The sequence below is a fragment of the Hippoglossus hippoglossus genome, chromosome 18, assembly GCF_009819705.1.
Source record: "Hippoglossus hippoglossus isolate fHipHip1 chromosome 18, fHipHip1.pri, whole genome shotgun sequence".
In the NCBI taxonomy this organism is placed as follows: domain Eukaryota; kingdom Metazoa; phylum Chordata; class Actinopteri; order Pleuronectiformes; family Pleuronectidae; genus Hippoglossus; species Hippoglossus hippoglossus.
Genome location: NC_047168.1, coordinates 12436366 through 12453636, shown reverse-complemented (window position 1 = coordinate 12453636; position 17271 = coordinate 12436366). Strand labels below are relative to the sequence as shown.

At 42.5% G+C, this 17271-nt stretch overlaps 3 protein-coding genes across 7 annotated transcripts in view; 1 reads left to right on the top strand and 2 right to left on the bottom strand.

Annotated features, from left to right (window-relative positions):
- The window catches only part of poln (polymerase (DNA directed) nu), a 40531-nt gene extending 35080 nt beyond the window's left edge, over positions 1 to 5451 (bottom strand). For all 3 annotated transcript variants that reach the window (XM_034569423.1, XM_034569425.1, XM_034569424.1), the window contains exons 1-5: positions 5308 to 5451; positions 4401 to 4491; positions 3643 to 4017; positions 2318 to 3525; positions 968 to 1074 (exon numbers count right to left, since the gene is read on the bottom strand). In XM_034569423.1, the coding sequence (XP_034425314.1) occupies positions 968 to 1074; positions 2318 to 3525; positions 3643 to 4017; positions 4401 to 4491; positions 5308 to 5413 (1887 nt within the window). In that variant the 5' untranslated portion in view covers positions 5414 to 5451. The remainder of the gene's footprint in view (positions 1 to 967; positions 1075 to 2317; positions 3526 to 3642; positions 4018 to 4400; positions 4492 to 5307) is intronic.
- A 143-nt stretch (positions 5452 to 5594) lies between these two features.
- On the bottom strand, positions 5595 to 9957 carry haus3 (HAUS augmin-like complex, subunit 3). 3 transcript variants are annotated; one of them, XM_034569427.1, is made up of 6 exons: positions 9847 to 9957; positions 8177 to 9209; positions 7866 to 8075; positions 7449 to 7681; positions 7013 to 7298; positions 5595 to 6244 (listed from the first exon to the last, which is right to left on the bottom strand). In XM_034569427.1, the coding sequence occupies exons 2-6, from the start codon at positions 9176 to 9178 to the stop codon at positions 6017 to 6019; spliced, it is 1959 nt and encodes a 652-aa protein (XP_034425318.1). In that variant the 5' UTR covers positions 9179 to 9209; positions 9847 to 9957; the 3' UTR covers positions 5595 to 6016. The 3 variants fall into 3 exon arrangements, with proteins under 3 accessions (XP_034425318.1, XP_034425317.1, XP_034425319.1); XM_034569426.1 differs by having other exon boundaries at positions 8177 to 9214; positions 9847 to 9945; XM_034569428.1 differs by having other exon boundaries at positions 5597 to 6244; positions 7064 to 7298; positions 8177 to 9214; positions 9847 to 9952.
- A 58-nt stretch (positions 9958 to 10015) lies between these two features.
- On the top strand, positions 10016 to 14686 carry LOC117752224 (prostaglandin reductase 1-like). Its single transcript, XM_034569432.1, has 9 exons — positions 10016 to 10108; positions 10661 to 10778; positions 11111 to 11156; positions 11259 to 11318; positions 11794 to 11961; positions 13003 to 13276; positions 13371 to 13476; positions 14132 to 14250; positions 14370 to 14686. The coding sequence occupies exons 2-9, from the start codon at positions 10673 to 10675 to the stop codon at positions 14478 to 14480; spliced, it is 990 nt and encodes a 329-aa protein (XP_034425323.1). The 5' UTR covers positions 10016 to 10108; positions 10661 to 10672; the 3' UTR covers positions 14481 to 14686.
- The last annotated feature ends 2585 nt before the right edge of the window (positions 14687 to 17271 follow it).

Sequence of the window (17271 nt, the reverse complement as noted above, 5' to 3'; positions counted from 1 at the left end):
CACACGCACTTGGGCTTTTCTTTAAATCCAAAATGTGGGGTTTTCTGAGGACCTTCGTAGAACATGAGTTTTATGTATGCACACAGATCTGTGTGCTTGTCAGCAGTGGGCTCGGAAGGTAGGATTCCCTGTGACTCAGCTCCCTGAGGAGAGTCTTCCTCATTTCCCAGAAAACACGACCCGTTTTCCTGCTGACGACGTCAACAACCCAGGCTGCTGTGCTGCAGGATATAGATAGAAAAACCGAAGCAGGGCCTGAAGTCCGGCAGTGGCCGTGGTGGAGCATGAAGGAGTGTATGAGGGGAGAAAGAGAGAGAATGGATTGGTGTGTTTGCTGCAATACAGTGAAGTCCTGCTCCTCTTTCTATCTCTTCTTCTCCTTCATAGTTTCAGCCTCCTATTCTGCTCTTTCTCACTCCCACACCTTCTTCCAACCTTCCTCTCCTTTACTTTTGTCCCTTTGCTGTTCCCTCTCTTTTTCTGCCAATATCCACCGTGGACTACTGTGTCAAGACTTTTTTTTATTATGTTATGACTCAGTGGGGAACTATCACTTGTCGGCGTGCTGCAATACTGCCGACAGCACACTGTTTCGTACAAGCCAGATTGATTTCTATGTGCATTTGGGAAATGGAAGCCTAATCCTTTTGGATGCAGCGATTTATATTTCAGGACTTTTTGGTGTTGACGCTTTACACACTGCCTCCACATACAGGGATTACAGCTGTAGAGTGGGAGACGTATACAAACAGAGAAACATAAAGACGTGTCAGTATTTCTGTAGAAAAAGACGAGTAGTCAGGTACTTTCTCCTCCAGTTTATGTGTCTCAGAAAAGATGACTTTGTAAAAAACTAACTTATAAAACATTGGATCTCTGCCTCATGTGCTCCCCCATCTTGCTCACATTATGTATTCAAATAAAGTAAATAATGTCCTAAACCTGTGACCTTGCTCAACAGACTTACTTGCACGTTGCCATGGTGCAGATGGAGAAAGGACACGTTCACCTCTGACCCTCGTGCATCACAGTCCAGGGACGTCGGTGTGGGACAGCGCTCTCTCCCCGAGTCCTCTGCAGGGATGGAGGTAAGACCATTTCTATCTGATCATCACTTTTCAGACACATTCTCAATCGATGACGAGGCTCTGTTGTGTAAGCACGTGTTTGAGCAAGCATGTGTGGACGCTTGCACAGTGTGATACCTCAGCGGTGCGAGACAGGACAAGGTCAGCCAACACTGACTCTGGCTGAGATCAAACTGACATTTTATTACCACACAACTTGTGTTGCTAAGTGTGTGTTTGTGTATGTGTGTGTGTGTTGACTCAGCATTGTCTCAGCTGCTGAGACTCAAGTTCCCTTCCTGCAGCTGAAAGGTGAGCAGGCACACAACATCTCTCATCAGTGCTGAGTCTCTTCAGCACTGCTCTGTCATCACCGCCACTCAGATTGAAAAAGAAAGATGGCTGAGAGCCACGAGCAAGATTTTTGGCACAAGTTGAAACACTTAGCTCTTCTGCTTTTCCCCTTGAACCAGACACTAGCATCACAAACAATGCACACAATTTTGATTTCAGTTCAATGATATATTAACACAGTAGTTTTGGGGCTGAATAAACACACTTTATACAAGTAATTTTCACAATAAATGAAACCCAAATATAAATGTATTATGTTTGCGTGACCTGAGGCCTGTAAACTTTTGACATTAAGAGTATCTTCCTGGAATTTAATGCGATATTGGCACATTTTCTGATAAAATATTCAAAACCCGAAACTCCACATACCCCTCCTCATAGATGTAACACAGCCCCAGGACTGGGACTTTGACCAGAAGGGCAGTGTTTAGTAATTCTTAGTCTCTTGATCCTATAAATGGGTCGAATAAATAGTTAATCGTTGAGCTCTTTCAAGAGACCCTCTTGTTTAATGAATTCTTCATGTGGCTACTTGACCACATCAAGTGAAGATGCTGGCCTGTGCTGCGGTGCGCAACTCCTGCAGCGTGTACATGGAAAAGTATTCTAGCACTCTCTAGTGGTGAGTAGTTGAACTATACATGAGTCACAACTGTATAAACTCGAGTCATGCAGATAAAAGTATTTGAAATAATCTAAAAGCAAAACCAAGTTCACCTAAGTGCATCCCTCAATTACACTCTAGCTTAATTATTGAATAAAACGGTTTATAACAATTTGGAAACTAATGACAGTCATACTGGAAAATTGAAAATAACTACTGAGGATTTCAAAATGTCAACAATTTCAAAAGACTCACTAAGATTAGATGTTACCTTTGCCAATAATGCATTTACCTGTAGATGTCTCATCTTCCCTGTCCTCTTGAAGCATCACTGACTCATCTCTGTCCGTCCCCTTCTCTTCTGGCTTAGTGTCTCTTCTCTGTAACTCTCTCTCTTCTCTACGACCTGTCTCAAACTTTATCTGGACATCAGAAAAACTCTGTTCTGTCTCCATCTCATCTTCAGTCCCTGTATGAATTCCTGAATTTGTCCTGCGCTCAGTTTCCACTTCAAATCCACTCTTCATCACTTCATCTACTCTTCTCTCTGTGGCCCTGTCCAGGTCATCAGCAGTGGCGTCACACTGGATTAATGTGTTGGGCTCACACTGCACTAGTGCTCCTTCTGGGTTCACTGTGTGGGTTGCCCTTTCTGGTCTGCCAGTATAACATCCCACTGGTATCTCCTTACTCTCAATGACAGGTGGATGCTCAACATTTTTTACTTCAAGTGTATTAAGTTTGTACACAGCGTCATTATCTTCTTTCTGCCCTGACTTTGCAACCTCAGGATAACAAAGGAAGCTTTTGTCCATATTACTTGCTGTAGATGCCAAGTTCCTCCCTAAACTGGTGATCTCATTGGTTCCCAGTAGACGTCCTTTCATTTCATCGGGTGACCCTGTCTTATTTTGTAGGGTTGCATCCACTTGTCCTGTCTCTTTATTCTTAACCCCATTTGCTCCTTTGTGTATTTCATGTTCACCATCTGGCATTTTTCCAGAAGCTGCCTCAGACACATCCAGTGTCTGCTCCATATCTTCCTGCACATCTCCATGTCTCATCAGCTTGGGTGAATTTGAATAACAGCATGTCTCTTGCCTTGTTACACAATGACTGGGAGGTAAAAGTGTCCTTCCAGTTTTGATTGTTTCAGCCTCTGATTGCAGATATAATATCCGCCCATCTTCTCCTCCACTAGTGGCCTCTTCAGTGGGGTCAGACAGAAGTTGCTTGCCCTTGAGGCGAGTGTCTGAAGCTACAGCGTCTTCTGGCTCATTTCTGAGGATGTTCCAGCCTTTTGCATCTTTCAGGGGACCCGATGTGCTATTGTCTGTATCATAACTTGTGCTATGACAGGTTGAGACTGGCTGATAAACCAGAACAGGCTCCTCTTTATGGGTATCTGGGTTTTCCACTGTGGGGAACAATACCTCATCAGGACTCCTATCGTCTGGAGAAAGACTGAGGATGAAAGATGGCCTGATTTCTTCAGTGTTGCTGTGAGAGAGAAAAGAGAATGATTCTCTTCACGTCAGCCAAAGTAATACAGAAGAAAAGGTAGATAGACGCCTTTAAACCTCATAATGAAATACTTTAAGTACTCTTACTACTTACTTTCTCCACTGATGTTCAGAAAGCCTTGGTGGTATTTGGAGAGACAGGTTGTATCTGTCTCTATGGGAGAAGGTTTCTGCCTCACACTGAATCGATGATGGTGCCTGGCTGGACTGGTAAGAAGGGGGTTTGGAGTGCTTTCTGTGGGAATAGGCCTGTGAGCACTGATAACGGGCTTCAGTCTGAGACGTCTCCCTTTGGAGTGTGGGATCCCAGCAGGAGGAGGAGGAGGAACAGGAGGCGGCCTGGGATGACAGGGAGCTTTCTGGTGTCTGCGAGCACTGATAGTCGGCCGAGGTCTGAGAGATCTGCCTCTCACTGGAGGAGTCGTGGTGAGAGGCTGGAAATGAGGACACCTGGGGTCTGGACCACGGCCTGAATTGTTACATGGGAACAGGGGCTTAACTTCACTTCTCATATTTTACAGTTTCATAAAGAGCATTCAGGATTAGGATGTTATGGTATTAGCATATAAATAAGCCACATTTATATACTTTAACAGTTAAAATATATTAACTTTGGAGATTTGAGAATAATTCAACCAAATACTGTGATTAAAAAATCCTCTGCTCTTGCACTTTAATAAAATGTTAAACTGCTAATGTTTGCCATGACTGTGCAGACTGGGATGCCGCCGCAATTCTCCACTCTGGAAAACCACAAGTGTAACATTTACTGGCAAAATGGATACGCTAACAGAACCCAAGTGCATGTGAGGATAACTGTGTAAAGCCTTTGCTTCACTTGATTTGATTTACCGATCTGTGCCTCTGTCTTTTCTCTCCTCTTGATTCATGTTGCTGCTGCTCTGGACCCAAGGCTCCCTCTGGCTGTCATAAAACCTCTCCACTACCACATACACAACACGGGGAAGAGATATATAAACTCCAAGGTAATAACAGAGAAATGAAAAATGTAAATAATACATATTCAGTGTCTACTTGAGCAGCAGAAACATTAAAAACTAGTCTGACCTGTTAATGCTCCATCACGTGTCCTTCTTTCACACTTAATACATACAACACATGCCCACAAAATGAAGTCGCACATTTTCTAATAAATTGAATATATAAGAAGTACAGTACTGTCAAACGTACTGTATTTATGTAGCGCTTTTAGAGTCTTATCGACCACTCACAACGCTTTAAAGTACAAGTGCCCATTCAAACTGCACTTCTATACAAAGAACCTTTTCAATCACACACCATTCATACACCGTCAGGGGCTAATCAGACACCCAAGGACACTTTGCAAACTGGAGGATCCAACCACTGACCTTCTGGTTAGTGGAAGACCCTCTCTAGTATGTGATTGCCATTTATCAAGAATACTTTTTTTCGTAGAATTTGGTTTAACTCCACAAAACCTACAAAAGGCTAAAAGTAACACAGTATCTCATGTTATAGGATATAATTTAAAGTATACAGTATGTTACTTAGCTATAATATTGTTTCCTACTGGATTCAAAGAGGCCAATCAAACCATAACGTTGAATCAAGTAGAAAATATTAATTGGAATAGCGCTAACATGTCTGATGTCAGGGAATTGCAGACAGAGACAAAAAAAACAGCAATGACATGAATAATATACATGTTATGTTTTCTTATCCATAATATACCAGAAGAGGCTTAAGTAAGATTTTCTCTAATTGTGTCCTGACTGACTTGGCCTGTGACTGTTGGAGTTACGCTGGGCCTGCAGAACAGCCAGAATCCTCTGGGCCGCCTGGGACAGAGGTCCTGAGGACAACCTGCAGCTAGACTGCTCCATCTCCACCCTATCAGCACAACTGTTACTCTAACTGAGGGTCTGACTCCTCAGCTGTGAAACACCTGAGCAGGACAAAGGGACAAAAAGGGAGAGAGATCAGTCAGTGTAATAACTATTACGGGTATGCTGCTAAACTTCCACAAATATGTGCAACTTTACAATGATAATAGTGAAAAACAAATTAAGATTAACATTTTACTTTATTCATCACACGACTTAAAACAAAGAGACAATGAATTCCAACATTTTTCTGGGATTAGTTAACGGAAAATTCTTTGTTTTGACATGACATACAGAATCCCAGTCGTGGTATAAGCAACAACGTTCTTATAAAACCAAACTTTTCCCCAAGTTGAGCAAAGAAGAGTCAAGTGAGGACTTCAGGGATCGATCTCCGTCTCCCAGACAAACTGAGAGAACGTTCAGAGTAAGTTTCACACAGAGCGAGGGCTTAATAAGTAAACCTCCACTGAAGGCACACGGTGTGCTTCTCCAACCAGCATCTCTTCAAGCTTTAATTACACAGTTCACCTCCTGTTGCACGAAAACTCCAGAGTTTGAGTTGACTATAAGAAATCTCCTCAGCCATTCTTGTTCGTTTGACTATCGCTGTCCCCTCTTCGCAGGCATCTTGCCCTCCAGATCTTCCACTATTTTCTGCAGCAGTCGGGCATCCAAGTGAAAGTAGATGTATAATTGTCTCTCCCGCCTCAGGAGGGCATTGCGCTCCAGCTGAGAACGTTTGGCTTTGACCTCCCCCATGATTTCTTGCATTAAGTTCTGCAAACTCTGCAGCTGTGACTCTGCTTCCACAAGCTTGGATGTCAGCTCCTGTGGGGACAAAGCACGAGGGAAGAGAAAGAAAGAAATGAATAGTGAGCACATATCAAACTACGGCCAGCTTTAATCACCAAAACAACTAGTTATACAAATAAGGTCATTTCAGAAGTTATTGATAAATAATATGAGACCATTGAAGTCTGGCCATCTATAATGATAACATACTTATTACATATCAGAAAAAATGGCAGCATAAAGTAAACTTTTCATTTTAAATCATTAAGATGTTAATTTGTCATGTTAATGTCATTGAAATAAAAAATGTCATTTCATCAGCTGATCCACAAAGTAAACCTGTTGTAAATAATGAATTTCTTTCATTTGCTGTTCTTGTGACACTGTTTGGACAAAACCTGTTATAGACAAGTATAATTTTTTCGTCTTTTGTTCAAAGAAACTTCTGCAAAGTTTAAGGGGAAAATACACTTTGGCTTGTGACAGAAACACATGCACACGTTCATATTCTCAGACAAGAGACAAATACAAACATCACTGTGCCTCATAATAAAACGTAGGTCATCTAGCAAAGCAGTTCCTCCTGAGAACCATTTCCCACACAGTGCCCATATACCAAACACCTGTGCTGCTTTAAGTTCAGTACTTGACATTGTGATACTTGTGAAAAGAAAGAAAAGGTGGTGCCACCAGCTAACCTCACCAACAGTGACGAGTAATTTGAAAATCTGCAAACTCACATTAAGGATTTCTTGTGTGGTCGACTAACATGGCTGTAACTTAAGTGAAAGGAAACACACCAACCTGTGCATTGGGGCAGAGCAGCTCCTGACCTGTGATGGCCGTTGGACATACCTGCGGCCCCAGGACCAGCTGCTGAAGCTCTGTGTACATGGCCCTGTGAAGCGCCTCACTGTCACCGTTAAGACGGGCAGTGATGTAGTGCTGTTCATGGCCAGCACCAGCTAAGGCATCTCGGGTCACCTGGAGGTTTCCTGCCAGGTCATGAGCGGCCTGGTCCAATGCTTCATACGTCCGAAAAGGCTCCGATCGGCCATGATCTGAATCGTGGTTGAGGATCTGGAGCAGTCTGAGGAAAGCATTGGAAACAAGGAGTTACATTCCAGATTTCATTTAAACAATTTAATACAAGACAGATATTGCAGAGAAGGTGAGTGAACAAGCTAAAACTTGTTTAGCTATAAAACAGGTCTGTACTACACAGTGTGACTCTTCTTACCTGCTGAAGGCTGCATCCCTGCAGCTGATGATCGGGTTCTTCCTGGGGTTGATGGCCAGGTCAGGACGTGCCAGGGACTCAATCCTGAGAGTTGCTGTTTCACCTTCCTCTACCATTCTGCTGTTTACTTCATCCAGGTGCTTCAGACACATCCTCCACCTCCTCTTCTCCATCTGCTGAGCCAGCAGTACCAGGTCAAAGGACGCCTTCTGACGGAGAAGGTAATCACGAACCTAAGTGGAGAGAGTTACATTTCATTTTACTGTGGCTGTTGATTTTTTGTCCAAGTTGTCTTACAATGGCAGAGGTAGGTTCATGTGTAGGAGGCAGCAACAGTCGAATTTAATATTACAAAACTATCATTTAGTTTATCACAGAAACAATCTCATGGTGAAATGTGCGATGTCACCTACTAACCTGATCTTGTCTGGAGGTATAGTAGTCCTGCCTGGCCAGCTGCAGAGCCAGGTCTCCCCTCACTACAGGCACATTAATTAGCCTGGCTGACTCCCTGAGTGCAGCGGGTACTGGTCCATGAAGCAGAGCCTCCAGCTCGGCCTCCACAGCCTGCAGCTCCTTCCTGGACACGACTTCACGCACATGTAGCGAGGAGGAGGTGGAAATGCTCTGACAGAGTAAAGAGAAGGTTATGAATGAGAGCTCAAGGGAAGAGTGAAACTACGTACAATAGTCAAGAAAATACACTTTACTTTATATGTCTGCTTTACCTTAGTATGAGCTGACTGCTCTGACAGCCAATCCAGTCCAGCCTCGACACTCTTCTCCTCTGCCATTGCCTGCATCAGTTGATGTTGGGTCACAATATGAGACCATTGAAGTCTGGCCATCTCCGTCCTCCTACGCTCCACCACCCGTGCCTCCTTCTCTTTTCCCTCATTCTCATCCCTCGTATTCTCCTTCTTGTCCTCCTCTCCATCTTCACAAGAACTGAGGTCGAGGACCTGGAAGCGCTCAGAGCAAGAAGTCTCAACAATGTCAGAGATGCCCTGGAAGAAATGCTTCTGGGTGAAGGCAGCTAATGTTTTGGTGTTGAGCTCCTCCTGGTGCAGATAAGGATCCAAGGACAGCTGAGAAAGGAGGACTGGGGGCCTTTTGGAGATTGAGGTGTGTGATGGGGCCACAGGTTCTGGCTGAGCAGGGACATATGAAGCAAGTTTCCTCACCTCATCCGTTAGGTTTTGTAACAGAGTGTTGGTGTCAGCATTCTCACCTCCGATAGAAGTACTGGCCTCCTTAAGCTTACACGCAGCTCTCTCCAGCTCTGCAGCGAGTCGCAGGTCAACATCTGCACGAGAGGTGGCCACAACCTGTAACTTGTTAAAGCGTCGCTGCTTCAGCTCTCTCTCTTTACGCAGCGCTTGGAGCTCGGCCTCAAGGTCCTCTACGGCCAAATCGCCCTCCGCTGCAAACCCAGAGGATGAAGACGAAGGCCCACTGCTCCCATCTGAAGGGCCAATGGTTTTTAGGACCTCTCCCAAAGCTGTTTCATCCAGAATCGGTTTGCCGGACTTCCGCAGTTCCTGAAAAGCCCGCGCCTCCTCCATGGTGAGGACATTGTTGCGGTTGAGGGACCGACAGACAAAGCGCAAGAAGTGAAGGTTCTCCGGAGCACAGTCGAACAGCCAGTCGAACTCTGAGGCCTTCAGCGATGATGCATCGGGATAACCGAGATGGCCCAGCGCCTCCACAAAGTGGCCCCCGTTTAACATGGTGGCCCTGCACCCTGTGTCCCCCTTGTTATTGTGCTAGTCAGTCACACGGCAGCACAATGAGAGTTATTGAGAATGAGATGAAACAGTAAACAGTAAGAGAAGGACGGGCAAAGACAACTATAAGCTCCTTGAAGCCTTTTTCTTCCTCCTCTTCACTTCTTTGTTTGCTCCAGCAACATTAACTGTCTTATGAGGACTGTTAAACCAGTATTACTGTTTCCTTACACACATCATCATGAGAGAATCATGGAGCATAACACATAAATGGTTGATTGTGTTGGAGAGTTACCAGTTTTCTGCTGCTTCTAATAGGAGTTAGCTCGTGCCTTGCATTAACTGACATGTCGCACAGATAACGTGTTGTTATTGTCTTCTGCAACAAGAGAAAGACACCGACATGTTGTCTCCTGTTGAGGGGTAACGTCACACTTTGTCCTCTTAATGCTAATTAATACAAAATAAATAAAACGGTGGATGTGTTTCAACTGTCCCCTACTTTTAGCTAGCTAACATTAGCATAATATGCTACACTGCTGTGTGGCTAAACAGCTGCTAACAGCGGCCGGTTAGCAGCTAGACAGCATCGCTGCAATGCTAATAGCTACCGTAGCTCGTGTTAGCTGCGTCAGTAATAATAATAAATAACATATAACGAACAAACTTACTTCTTCCACGCGCCACCTCCACCTTTAGCTAGCACTTAGCCGGTTAGCTTCGCACCCGCCAAAGAATCCAAACTGACGCGACGTCAACACGCAGGGGGCGCGGCGTGACGTGCCGCGTCGTCACGCCGGGAAGTAGCGTCTCAACCGTCAGCCAATGGGGTTCGACGAAGGAGGCGCGACTCCCCTGTGGGTTCCCGCCCTGTCCCTTGTCCCAGCGGCATGAAGCGAGATCTGCCATTTCTGTTGTGAGAAGACAACACCGGTGAGTGAAGCGGCGAAATGTCCATTCATCGTGAAGCCGCTTGTTAGATACCGCGTTTAAATACCAGGAGAAGAAGTAGATTCAGCGATTAGCTGCTAATGTAGCGAAGGAGCCTCAGGAAACACTTGTTTTAATGCACAGCCGGAAGTTTTCAGTTCTCACTTTTAATCTGTGATCGTCCTCCTACTAATCATTATATTCATGTCATCACATATTAACTGATGTGGAGTTTTCTAGATGTTTTTCTCACTGGTTTTCTTCATGTTTTTCCTCTTCATGATTTGAATGTGCAGTGTGTGTGTGTGTGTGTGCAGGTATGTTTTCATCTGCATTTCTCTGTACTTGCTGATTTGCATTCCACATTTAATTTAACATTGCACAGAAAAGTCAGAGCTAATTATAGCCACGGAGCACCATAATGCAATATAATGCTGCTGCTTCACACCTCCAAGACAAAGTGATGTGTTAGAGTTAGTGTGGCACCTCAGTTAATTTCACTCTATCCACTTTTTTCACTTTCTTTCACTAAAATGGGCGTGAACAATAATAAAGTTATTATAAGCCATGGTCCAAGCCAAGACGTGGATCCTGGCCAAGCACTTCGATGGCTTCCCGAAGGACAGCGACTTCCAGCTGAAGACGGAGGAGCTTCCCGAGCCCAAGGATGGAGGTATGATGATGATCCAGTCTATTTCAAATCACAATACGCCTCATCGGGCTTAACAATCTGTACAATGTGACATCCTCTGTCCTCGACTAGGGGGAGCAAATCTGTTTCATCTTAATATAAATCATAAATTATTGTTGAGGGGTCTTATTTTATTTTCATTTTGCATTATTAACTGATGTCATTTGCCTCTGTCCTGTCGTATTTTATCTCGAAAAGTGCCGTTTAAATAAAGTTTGTTATTATTATCCACTGACTCGTGCACAGAGGAGAAGAACCTCTCTGTTTACGCGGACACTGTCAAACCCTGTTGTCCTTCCCTGTCTTTGGTTTAGAGGTGCTTCTGGAGGCCGTGTTTCTCAGCGTCGACCCGTACATGAGGTAGAATCGTGCATCTAGAACATTTTCATAGTTATTTACACTGCACGATATGTTAATGGGACAATAAATGCATATAAAAAGTAATGTGTAATGTCTCTCCAGGCCGTTCAGTCGGGTTCGCATGAAAGAGGGCGAAGTGATGATTGGAACTCAAGTGGCCAAGTAAGGAACACACACACACGCACACAGAGAAATGTCTTTGAACTGTTGTGATGCACTGGCCTCCACCTGCCTGTGATTACCGCAGCCTTTGATTCACAGTGACTCAATCGAAATGTTCTTGGCAGAGTTCAGACGCTCCATCTGTTTACAGAAGGAATGTCTTTCTGTCGATAAACACAGAATAATAAGCCACTTAGAGACCAAACTTTCCAAAGATCGTCTAAATAATGACCTTCAAACCCACATTTGTTTTTTCTTCTTTACTTTGTAGTCGACCACAGTTTGTAAAACTCACTAACTGCATGCGGCTGGTGAACCAGAGGAGCTGCAGCTGTAACAAATCCACCAAACTCTATTTAGAATTCTTCATATTTTAAAAGTCTTTTCAACTGATGTGAAAGCTGCATGCATAAGACACCATGGATTGAATTGGCGACAGGTGTTGACGCTCCCCTTCTCTTGTTTTCTTCTGTAGAGTGATCCAAAGTAAAAACCCAGCATTTCCCGTGGGGAGCCATGTGGTCGGGCGCGGCGGCTGGAGAACCCACACGCTCAGCGACGGCACAGACCTCATTCCCATCATGCCCGAGTGGCCTCAAGACGTCTCGTTGTCGCTGGCTCTGGGTACCATCGGCATGCCAGGGTAAGACCAACCCAAGCTGAATCCAGAGGAGTTAAATCTCACAGGTTTCCAGAGGTTAAAGTGCAATTTCAGGTTTTCTAATAGACACAAAGCGGCTGCTGGTTGTCCCAGCCTTTCCGTCACTTGAGCTGCTTTCAGACTTCCACTGAAGTCCCGACATTTCCCAGAAGTTTTCCATAGGGGCTATATGTGAGAATATAAGTTTCCAAGTAAGTTGACTGGACATTTTCATGAACTTTTCTTAGTAAAGTGTCCGAGTGCGAACGTGAGAAGACAGCAGGAAGATTTCCAGTGAACGAGTGGGCGTGTGGATGACTGACATTACGAATAAGTCATGATGACATTTTCGTGTTGTTGTGAACTTGTCCGAACAGAACGATCTCCTGCTGCGTTTTTCATATGTGAAAAAAACAAAGTCCAGAAAAGGTCAGGACCCAGTTTTGTGGGAGTTTTTCAGAGTTCATGGTTGAAAAGGGCAGTAGGTGATCACGATGTTCTCTCCACTGAATCATAAATACAGACTCACAGCAAAGGCTTATTATTAACTAAAAACTAGATTCATGAGAGCCGTATGAAATTCAGGAAGTGCTAAGAAGCATGACGGTATGAAACGCTGCTGAGGAGGAAGCAGCTGAACATGGCCGACTCCCATGTGTGAATCGTTACGCACAGAACAATAAAGTCAACATTCCCTGAGTGATATCACATCAGAGAAGAATCTAAACCTGAAAAACCTTTTGCCGTTACCTTGTTAATGTTTGCCTGAAAAGGGAGAGTGTTGTTTCTCAGCTGAGGAGAACGGCTGAGTTCTGTTTGCTTTGAGAAAATAAACAGGTGAGACTCCAGATGTTTTTCCTCCTGATGAGATGAAGTCACCTTATAAACACTGATAACCTCGCTATGGAAACAATGACTCAGAGTTTACTGCAGAGGTCACAGAGGCTCCTCTGGGGGAAGTGAAGGGAAAAACTCCCTCGTGCTTTTCAGCTATTAAATGTTGAAGTTCACTCCCTCTCCTTCTCCTTCTCCTTCTCCATCCAGACTCACGGCGCTGTATGGCATCGAGGAGGTGTTGGGACTCCAGAAAGGCGAGACGCTGCTGGTGAACGCTGCAGCCGGCGCCGTGGGCTCCGTGGTGGGCCAGATCGCCAAGATCAAGGGCTGCAAGGTGGTGGGTTCAGCTGGCTCTGACGCGAAGGTGGCCTTCCTCAAAGAGCTGGGCTTCGACGAGGCCTTCAACTACAAGACCGTCGGCTCCCTGGAGGAGGCGCTGAAGAAAGCGGCTCCGGAGGGATATGACTGCTTGTTTGAAAACGTAAACATCCTGAAAAAGTGTCCTTGAGAACTTCTTGTTTGGTCTTTACACGCTCTCCTATTGTTCTTTTTTCATTGGCCTGTTTTGATTTCAGGTGGGAGGCTCTTTTTCAAGCGTTGCTCTGCACCAGATGAAGAACTTCGGAAGAATCGCAGTGTGTGGGAGTATTTCTGTGTACAATGACTCCACACCTCAGACAGGTGAGCACTTCCTCTTGCTCTCATTTTACATATCAACAATCCTGCAGATGTTACCGCTTTAACTAGCTGCCTGCTTGTGCGTAAACATAGTGAAATGCAGATAGAACAGTGTAAAAAAGCCTGGAAGTCACGGAAACAGCCTGGAAATTGATTAAAACGACTGAATATCCTGGAAATCATCTCTATTGTCCAGGATTTTTTTTATTGTATTGTATATTCTCTTACATGCATTGCCTGTGTAAACTTCACTGCATATTTTATTTGAAATTTAAGCTGTGCAGTATAACAGGTATGTCCTAGGGGTGCAAATACCAACCCATTCCTCAAACGTTTACCATCGCACACAACACAAATCTGACAGTGTTCAAGTTTAAAGTTCACACGAGGGACCTGCATAGAACATATTGCTTGGATACAATTCAATAAAGTGTTGCAGTAATTAAAGTTACAAAAACAGGTCAGACAACATTTTTGTTCAGTTGGGAAAATAATAAATCCATCACAACTTGACATGTATTAACCTGTTTAGCCACTAGGGAGCAACATTGTTCTACTGAGACGTATGAACAGACTCTAGCCTGAACAGAATTTGTTTCTTTGGACTGTTACTGACAGTCACTGAATATTTGTTACTTTAACCATCTTCCTGTCTTAGGTCCCTACCCACATCTGACCATGATCTTTAAGCAGATAAAGATGGAGGGCTTCATGCAGTCCAGGTGGGAGCACAAAAACCCAGAATCCCTCAAGAGACTGGTGGGATGGTTGAAGGAGGTTAGTGACCGAAAACATTTTATTATTATGAGGCGTCTGTGTCCTCAGTAAAGCTATAATCCCAATTATTCTATATTAACTTTCTGTTGTAATGTTTGTGATTCTTTTTCTTCCTGCAGGGCAAACTTCAAAGTCGGGAGCACGTGACAAACGGCTTTGAGAAGATGCCAGCTGCTTTCATGGGGTTGCTGCAGGGAGACAACATCGGAAAGGCCATCATCGCAGTCTGAACACAGGGTCGAGAACGGTGTTAGCAACAATAACTATCATATACATTTATACATGAAGGATGAGCAATACACAGGCATAAGGAACCAGAGCCTGACCCATCAGATGAAGCTGATATTAGAGAGTAAAGCGTTTCTGATATTAATATATCAGCTGATACATACAGGATAAGAAAATAAAAAAGTTAGACTTGATATATTTACAGTTTAACCATAAACGTCATTCTATATAGAAAGAAAACACAAATAAAACCAAATGTTTAGAGATCGAAAGAAGAAAATTAACATTTAAATGTAAAACATAAATGCAAAATATTTCTGCATTGTTGTTTCTGTGGAATAAAACAAAATTATATCTGCAAATGTAAATGCAGATTTGTCTTAAAGACTCATATCGGATGATAAAAATCAGTCTCCACTACTAACCACCTATTTTCAGATTGGTATGTTTATGTTGATTATTTGAATATTTTTGTAGCCACTATCATAAAGCATTATAGATGAAAACACTTTTATAGTAGTTGCATTAACTTCTAGTTTATTCGTTTTAAAGGTTTTCACAGCAGACAATGATCCCCATGTTTGAGTGTATGTAAGGAGGGAGAGACCAGACAGCTGATGGCAGATACACAGGATGGTTGTTTTAGTAAGAAAATAGTCCCTAGATGCTCTGTGTGGATCTGCTGATAAAACATTCACTTACTGTTACATAATCAACCAGGTGCTTTCTATAAATAAATAAGCATTTATTAAGGCAATAAAGGTTTTTTTTTAATTCTCTGTCTTTTACTTGTGTGTTTTGCTTCATATTTCAAACTGAGATGTGTTAATTTATTCATGTCCTCCATTTAAGTCCTGAGGAGAAGAAGCGGGGAAAAAACCTGGAATGAAAAAAGGGAGGTGCTCTCCATCTAAACAGAAGTGGACTGTAGATAATAGAGCAGGAACCTTCAGCCTCCTGCTGCTCTTTGTCTCCGTCAGGAAATGGGAGTATTTTTAGACACTAATCTGAATTTCATAAGGACATGAGGAGCTTCATCTCCACGGTTACAGAGGATGCTTTTAGTCTGTTGTGGCCAATTGTAGGGCAATGAGGCGACACAAGGATCACACATGTCGTGTAGTAGTGGGACCATGGGAGCATCGTTTTTAATTCCATATGTGACCAGCAGAGGTCCCAGCTCCTAATGCCCCAACACCAAAGCAGGTATGAATGTGAAAGCACAAGTGATCACAATATGATGTTGACAGACGCAGAACCTTTAAACTGACATATTTGCAAATCAGAAATGATATAATGGAAAATAAACCACTTGACCAGTCTCAGAAAAATGTGAGGAAAAGAACAATCATAACACATTTCCAAGTCCTACGTTCAAAATAACAAAGAACGTATGAGCTAAATGTACTTAAAGTATCAAAAGTAATATTATTTGTTCTGCAGGTAAACTGTGACTGATATGTTAACATATATATGCTGTAATGAATCCTTACTTTAAAAGCATTATACTGTTATATGAGGTGGTCAAGATGGACATGATTTTAATTACTTAAAAAATCTGATGGGTCTTGGGATTATTTATTTGGGAGAAAAACAAAAAACTAAGCTCTGCTAGCCTTTAAAATTTTTTAAATATATATATGTGTTTTGTTATGAAATGTGAGTTTGACCTTTGGTGAGCTTGAACCATTTATTTGTGGATTTGATCTCATGTGATAAGTTCACAGGACTGATAGTGAAACTCATGCACGAACCAAAAACGGATTGAGATTTTGTTAACGTAAAAGTAAAAGTAAAAGCATCATGCTGTAAATACATTTGTGTACACAGTGTGTGTGTGTGTGTGTGTGTGTGTGTGTGTGTGTGTGTGTGTGTGTTTGTGTATAAAGCCAAATTGAACGTGCAATTCAGCTGCGCAGACTCAGTCAGTTACGGTAAAACAAGAATTTGTCAAGTCACTGTGACTTGATTTACCGTTAAACCTCTTTAAAGTAAATATATATATATATATTTATATATTTATATACATATAAAGAATAACAACATAAATATGTACTCATTATTATTATGAATATTATTATAAAACATGATAATGTGATTGGTCATTCAAATTACAGTTATTAATCAGAATTGTGGGTTTATGGTCAGATTTATAAACATGGTGATTAAAGCAAAAAGTAAATAAACGTAGAATAACTTGATAAATATAGCGGGAGATATTTGTTTCACTATTATACAACATGTGGTCAGACTGAAAGATTAAAATGGAATCAAACCACTTTCGATGTAAAGTTACAACAGTAGACTTTCAAAATAAACGTCTCCACTGGCAAAAACTACTTTACACAGAGGGATGGAAGTAGAGGGAATACTCAGATCCTCAATTTAGTATCATCAGCAAAATGTGTTAAAAACGTGAGTAAAACTTCTTGTTCCATCGGATTATTAGCTTGTTATTTTAGTTAAAAAGCAGCATTTTACTGTTGGAGCCAAAGTAAAGATAGTTTAATATATATATATGCCTATAAACCTCGATAAAACTAATATTAGGATATATTTTAATTTCTGAATATCCACCACATAAAATATACCCCCCAAACATATGTATGTATACGTATACTTACAAGTACAATAGTAAAAAAACTAAAACAAGTAAAAATCTTAAAATCTACACATGATGCACAATTCACAACTCACTCACTCAAGAATTGCATATTTTAGATAAATACAATTAATGTACCAACAAATACTCCAAGGGGTTTCTAAGGCTCTGCATGTATTGTTTATACGTGG